This window comes from Delphinapterus leucas, chromosome 10 (assembly GCF_059928025.1).
Source record: "Delphinapterus leucas isolate spDelLeu-1000000601 "Yukka" chromosome 10, BTC_Dleu_Yukka2, whole genome shotgun sequence".
NCBI classification, from domain to species: domain Eukaryota; kingdom Metazoa; phylum Chordata; class Mammalia; order Artiodactyla; family Monodontidae; genus Delphinapterus; species Delphinapterus leucas.
Genome location: NC_143138.1, coordinates 53,713,598 through 53,721,129, shown reverse-complemented (window position 1 = coordinate 53,721,129; position 7,532 = coordinate 53,713,598). Strand labels below are relative to the sequence as shown.

The window sequence follows — 7,532 nt, the reverse complement described above, 5'->3', positions numbered from 1 at the left end:
TCTAATTTTTATCACCATCAGTAAGTTTTCCCTGTATTAAAACTTTACGTAAACAGAATCACAGAGTATATATTCTTTTGGGTCTGATTTCTTGCGCCCAACATGGTGTTTTTGAGATTCATCCTCATTATTGAGTGTATCAGTAGTTTGTTTTTTATTGCCTTGTAGAATTCCATTGTATGGCTATATACCACAGTCATCTATTTTCCAGTTGGTGGATGTTTGGGATGTTTCCAGTTTGGGTTATTATGAATAAAGCTGCTCTGAACACTCGTGTACATATCCCTCTTAACCTTTGGGAGAGACTGTGATCTATCTTTGGTGAGCCACCCAATGCCCCCACTGCCACTGTAGTACCTAACACAATGCCCTTCTTGATGGGTATTTATTGGAAGTATGGTTTCAAACTAGCAGTGTCGTGATTTGTCTGTCAGTCTCCATGTGGAAAATAAAGTCCAGTGTCAGAAGAAAGTCGACTCAAAGTTTCCACTATTATCATAAATAATGAACAAATAGGTCAGGAAGTCGGTCTCCTGTATTTAAATGATCTATTTCAGTCTAGTTGCCAGTTAAAAATAGACTTGTGCTCCCAGATACATTTAGTGACTGATTACGAAAGAGTGTAGATGTTTCTTATGCTGTTTTCCCCCCTAATATTTCTACCCATTTTCTGTGCCTGCTTGCTCTTCTCTTTTTAACAGCAGTTCAGAGAAAAGCAAGTTCTCGGTGGAAATACTGTATGGATATTCAAAGAAAGACTGTGTTATATTGATACAAGGAGTGTTATTATTTTGGTAGTAAATTCCAAACTTTTCTGTTTGTTTGTTTGTTTTCTTTTCTTTAAAATTATCTATTTGGGAGAAGCCAGACATCCTGTGTTTAAATCATGAATCTGAAATCATGAGTGAGGCTGGAGACTTAATCTCTGAGCCTTAGTTTTCTCATCTTTAAAATGGGGATGTAATACCTTCCACATAGGGTTGCTTGGAGGATTAAAAGACCTAACATGTGTCAAGCTGAGCTCTTCAGGCAATGGCGTTTGTGAAGCCCAGTTCTCATTGGACCCACGCTTTCTTCCTTCATGAGCTGCTATTTTCATTTCCTGTTCTCTTTGTCTCTCTGATGACTTGGGCATCGTCAGATATCTGTCTGCCAAGATTCCTAAATTGTGTGCTCAAGTACCCCAGGGTGCTGCCATAAACTCAACAAGAGCTTTCCAGGATAGCTTGAATTTTAAAAGGAAATGGTGATATTTGGCATCTGTCCGTCATGGAGTGAACTACTAGCTCCAAGGAGTTAGAAGTTTCAGCATTAGATTGTGGTACATTTCTTTCATTGATGCCATTTTTGCAAGGCTGTGTTTTCTCTGGTTGCTATGATAAAAAGCCAGTGCTACATGAGAAGCAATGTACCACAGGCAATGTCCAGTCTGATTCCCAGGTTTGAGAAATTGTGCAGTGTACCAACAGGTGCAGATATCTCATAAGTAAGTGTGCTTATTTAAGAACGAAATGAAAATGCACTTTTTTTTCAAATGCTTACTAAGATGTTAGGATGTGAATACTTATTGTTTGGCTCTTACAATTCAGTAGATGTATTTCTTAGGTGTTTCTTTTGGTCTAAGGTTCTGTGAAAAATCACTGATACTAAAGTGCCGTGAACTAGAAGGCTTGAGAACTTTCTGTTCTAACGATATTTAACTGAGGACAGACAACAGTGCTATAGAGAAATAAGTAGATTTTGTAGTAGGTATGTAATGATAATAACAATGTTAAATTTAAATAGTCAAGACTACATCTTGTAGATAAACATGTTATTCCTCAAAAAAACACTTTAAAACATTTTATTGAAGTATAGTTGATTTACAATGTTGTGTTTAATTTCTGCTATACAGCAAAGTGACTCAGTTATACATATATATATTCTTTTTCATATTCTTTTCCATTATGGGTTATCACAGAATGTTGAATATCACAGAATGTTGAATCATGTGCTATTACAGTAGGACCTTGTTGTTTATCCATTCTATATATAATAGTTTCCATCTGCTAATTCCAAACTCCCAGTCCTTCCCTCCTCCACCCTCCACTCCCCCTTGGCAACCACAAGTCTGTTCTCTATATCTGTAAGTCTGTTTTTGTTTCGTAGATATGTTCATTTGTGTCTTATTTTAGATTCCACATATAAGTGATATCATGTGGTATTTCTCTTTCTCTTTCTGGCTTACTTTGCTTAGTATGATCATCTCTAGGTCCATCCATGTTGCTGCAAAGGGCATTATTTCATTCTTTTTAATGGGTGCATAATATTCCATTGTATATACATATGTACCACATCTTCTTTATCCATTCATCCGTCAATGGACATTTAGGTTGTTTCCACATCTTGGCTGTTGTAAATAGTGCTGCTATGTACATAGGGGTGCATGTATCTTTTCTAATTATAGTTTTGTCTGGGTATATGCCCAGGAGTAGGATTGCTGGAGCATATGAAAAAAATCACTTCTTTAATTAGCTAATTCCTATATGTTCTCAAAACTCAATTTATACATAAACCTCTCCAGGAAGCCTTCCCTGGTTTACACCTCTCCCACCCCCATTCTCAGTGCCATCTAGATAAGAAGCCTCTCATATAGGCTTCCAAATACCTTCTGCTTACCCCATCCTCGCATCCTGGGAATGTTGATTTTCTTGTCTGTACTTAGGTTTGTTGTGGGTAGAGACCAGATCTAAATGAACTTTGTATCTGTGGACCCTGCCACAGTGTGTAGCACATAACGAGCTTTCAGAAGATATTTGTCGATGAATTAAAGAAACACACAGAGGGTATGCATAGGTAATAGTAACCAGCGTTACTAAACATTTCATAGGTACTTCCAACGTTACTCAAATGCCATAATATTATTTTATAACGTGAAGACTATTTAGTTATCAACTTAAAGACCTTGAGTTACACAAGTTCAGAAGGGTGAATGGAGACAACAGAGGGCTTAGGGCAGTAGTAACTTTTGGTCACAGGGACAGGTAGGGCTGAACCTAGAATCCAGAGCCTCCTACATTTTTTTTTTTTCCTATACCACATACTGCACCTGGTCCCTGGCAATTAGGAAACAAACTTCTTTGGGTTGGACCCTTTTTTTATATTCTTCTGTAACCCATATGAACAGAACCTTTAGACACTCAAGGAACAGTTACTACAGTTTACTTGATTGAGGCCTAACTGCAGGGAGATTACAGTCAATTAAAGATGGAAGAAACTTTACATTACAATACAAAGAGAAACAGAGAAATATAGAAAAAACCTCAGAGTAAACACAGAAGAGAGGTTTTTTTGAATCTGGAGAGTGTATTATTATTGTTTTTGTTGTTATTATTTTGTTACTGTGAACATTTCAAGCATTTCATTACATTCATTCACTTGTTCAACTTAAATTGACTGAGCACCCATTATTTGCCAAACACCATCCAAGGGAAAACACAAATGATCTTGGAGCTTTCTGTGTAATAGAGGAGACAGATACATAAAATAATTATTAAATTGTGGCTGGAAATAATTGGCAGGAAACTAAACACAATGTGCATTTATTTTTTTTAATTTTTATTTATTTATTTATTTTAGGCCACACCGCAGGGCATGCGGGATCTTAGTTCCCTAAGGATCAAACCAGCACCTCCTGCAGTGGAAGCGCGGAGCCCTAACCACTGGACTGCCAGAGAAGTCCCAATGTGCATTTAGAATGTATTATAGACCAGTTTACACACACTAAAATGGCTAAAACTAATTACCCCAACCATACCAAATATTGTGGAGGATGTGGAACAACTGGAACTTCCGAGTACTTCTGCTGGGAGTGTAATATGGTCCAGCCACTTTGGAAAACAGCTTGGCAGTTTCTTCTAAAGTTAAACATACACTTCTCATACGACCTAGTAATTCCAGTCCTTGGTATTTACCCAGGAGAAATGAAAGCCTGTCTCTGCACAATGACTTGTACACTAATGGTTATGGCTGGTTACAGCTGGAAAACTGAAAAATGTAACAACTCAACTGTCTATAAACAGGTGACTGGGTCACGAACTGTGGTTCTTCCATATATGGAATACTACTCAGCAATAAAAAGGGATTACTGACACACCAACAGCACTGGATCAGCCTTAAAACGTATGCTAAAGAAAGAAAGAAGCCCGAGTCAATAAGAGTACAAACTGTGTTAAGTCACATGAAATTAAAGAACAGGGAAACCTATGCTACAGTGATAGAAATCCGATTAGAAACGCTTGGCAAGGCAGTGGTTATTGACTGGGATGTTCCTCGAACTTCCTAGGGTGATGAAAATGTGCTCCAACTTCTTTAGGATGGTAGCTCTTCACACTGGTGAATACATTTGCCAAAGCACATGGACTGAACACTTAAAATCTGTGCATGTTACTCTGCAAATTAAACCTTAGTTAAAAAAAAAAAAAGCATCACATGGTGACCCAACCAGAAGCAGGAGTCATGGTGTTTGTTTTTTGTTTTTTAAATAAGGAAGTGTATTCTACAAAGTAAAACAACAACAACCACCACAACAACAAAACAAACCCAAAAACCCGGGAGTGGGGCTGGGAAAGTGGAATTCCAAGTACCAGAAACTTTCCAAAGTATTGGTTTCAAGTGGAGGAAAACCTGGAAGTGTTCTCGATTTTACAGGGCGAGGGCAGGCTGCTGAGATGGCGGGTTGCAGAGAACTGTCGGCTTCCCGGGGGTGCCAACACGGTCCGACCCCAATTCCCCGCAGGGGTCCCACTGTCCCCAACGGTTCCCGCCCCTGCCTCCACCTCCGCCCCCGCCTCCCCCGCGAAGCTAGAGTCCGGACAGGCGGGCGGGCGCTCGCCCGCCGGCGTCGCGCTGACGTCAAGCGCGCGCTGACGTCGCCGGCGGCCGCGGCCTCTGAAGCGGGTTGGGGCGCGGGGGGCGCCGAGTTTGACTAGTTTGGGGGCCGATCCGCGCCTGACGCTATACCCGCCGCGCCCCACGAGCCGCGCCTTGGCCGAACCCAGCGCGTCCCTCCCGTTCCCGTGGGGCCCCGCGCTGGCGGCTGGGCGGCGCTCGGCGAAAGTTGGTCCCTCACGGGCGGGCGAGCGGTCGCGGCCATGGAACCCCGCTGCATGGAGTACTTCAGTGCCCAGGTGCAGCAGAAGGACGTAGGCGGCCGCCTGCAGGTCGGCCAGGAGCTGCTGCTCTACCTCGGCGTCCCCGGCGCCATCCCAGACCTGGAGGAGGACCTGGGCTGTGTGGGCAAGACGGTCGACGCTCTCACCGGCTGGGTGGGTTCGAGCAACTACCGGGTAAGCGGCAGCGGCGCGGCCTGGCCGGGCACGCCCTCCCCCGTCGGCCCTTTAATCACGGATGTACGAGGCCGGCTGGGCGAGCCCTCGGGGGGGCGTCGGTCACCTCGGAACCGCCTCGCGAACTCGGGGTCCCCCGACGCGCCCCCACCGGGGAGCCTGCCTCTCCGAACTCGAGCCGGAGACCGACTTCCCACCACGACCAACTTTTTCCACAATTGTGAACAGTGACAAATTCAGCGATTCCGTGACACCGCACCGTGCGGAGTTCCTTGTCAGTGGGATATAATGTTTCGTCACGTATTTTAAAAAATCAGTGATCATTTACATGCATAAAAGGTTCGAAGACGTTTTACATTTCTACGTACCTATGTAAACACTACCCAGACCAAGACGTAGGACATGAGGATACAAATTTTAAGTTGAAAGATGTCAAGTTAATCCCTGTTCATTAGTGATTTTTATCCTACTTAATCGCCTGTTTCTTTTTTTCTTATATAGTTTGTGTGTGTGTGTGTGTGTGTGTGTGTGTGTCTGGAAGGTTGTGCTTTTCGTGTCTAAGGCATCTTTAGAGCTTAATAGCATGCCTGATTAAGTTTACTGTTAAATCCAATGAAAAGATGCTGACCTCATGGCATTATTTATTTGCTTTTCGTTATGGCCGACGGAAGGCAGTTGAATGCTGTCATTTTGTTTTGCCGCAGTTGAGGACTGACTCGGATTTGAAACCGTGCCGTAGAAGGTTAGCTGATGCTGACAAAAAAATAAAAGGATGAGGTACAAGAAGGAATGAGTGTTTCTGAAGAGCCGGTAGTAGGCAGGTTGTAATGTAGCCAAGTTGGGAGACCAGGTAAATATTCTGTAATCAGCCTGAACTGTGGTTTTTGGCAGTTACTTTTCTTTCTAGTCTTCTGGTGGCAGTGTTGCTTTAAAATGTTGGCCCAAACGTCCTGTGGATGAAGTGATTCTTCTTAGTAATAGATCCTTATAACCCAGCGAATAGGCTGTACTTTGAAAGCATTATCATCATGGAGAAGAAAAGCAAACTCTAAAATTATTATGCAGATTTAATGGTGAAACTTATATGAGTTTTGGAAGGGTTTGACGTTTTACAAGAATAATAGACAGTTTGAGAATTAACCACTTTAGTGCTCCATTATATACTATCTCTTTATTATTTTTAAAAACTGGGAAAAGTTAATATTTAAGAATATGTCATTACTGTTTAGGGGATTAGTCTTATTTCTTTGGAAGAAACAAGCTAAATTTACTTACACTGTAAGAAGAGCATACACACTCAAGATAGGTGATTTTGTGTTACAGCCTAGGCTGCTGTAGAAAGTCGGCTCTTTGGTAATGCTTGCTATCCTTCCCAAGTGAAGGTTGATGTGTCACCTCTACGCTGGCTGTGGTTGAATTGGCTTTGGGCCATTTCACTCCTCAGATGTACCATCAGTGAATGGCAGTTAAGTAGTCCCATCTCTTGAAACATTTTTGGCTTCTGTGATACCACAGTATCCTGTTTTTTCTTGTCTCTAAGCACTGCTTCTACTCAGTGTTATGTTTTTCCTTTAACTGATCCTTAAGAGTTAGAATCCTTCAGGGATCTGACTCAAGTTCTTATCTCTTTACTACACATTCTCTCCATGGTCCTCAGTAGATACTATAGCCTGAGACAATTTCAGAAATCCGAAGAGAACTCCCACATCCTCACCTACATACTTCCTTGTAGCTGTGCCCATATAACTCTGTCTTCTCTGTTATAGTGAACAAATTATCTATCTTTCCCACTTCTACCAATCCCCCCACATGGGTATGAAGGCATGTGTATCCCATGCCCTCTTGCCTTCTCAAGGACATTAATTCATTAATTCTGATCTCTCCTTGAATCATTAGTTCTCTCCTTTCTACTGAATTCTGTAGTATAAGAGCTTTTCTGACATTGTTAGGGAGAGGGCATTCTAATTAGTTTATTTGGGATTTATAAACTAAGTTACCAAGCTAGGTCATCATTTTTTATTCAAGATACAATGAATATTTAAATCTTTTGAAAAAGTGTATCATGGAATTTTTTGAACATACATACAAATAGAAATGTACTTAAATTTCAAGTTATGCTGAACAAAATATAGTTTTTCTTTGGATTTGATAGTACTTCAGAATTTGAGTTTCTTAATAACAGTGAATTTGAGTGACTATACTTAT

The 7,532-nt window shown here is 41.4% G+C and overlaps 1 protein-coding gene across 13 annotated transcripts in view; it reads left to right on the top strand.

Moving 5' to 3' along the window:
• Window positions 1–4,894: 4,894 nt before the first annotated feature.
• Window positions 4,895–7,532, top strand: part of CLASP2 (cytoplasmic linker associated protein 2) — a 178,148-nt gene continuing 175,510 nt past the window's right edge. For 3 of the 13 annotated variants that reach the window (XM_089918984.1, XM_089918986.1, XM_089918985.1), the window contains exon 1: window positions 4,899–5,327. In XM_089918984.1, coding sequence (XP_089775110.1) covers window positions 5,133–5,327 — 195 coding nt within the window. In that variant the 5' untranslated portion in view covers window positions 4,899–5,132. Of the gene's footprint in view, window positions 5,328–5,347; window positions 6,178–7,532 lie in introns of those variants that run through there. The other 10 variants (XM_089918989.1, XM_089918987.1, XM_030764112.2 and 7 more) reach the window with 6 other exon arrangements.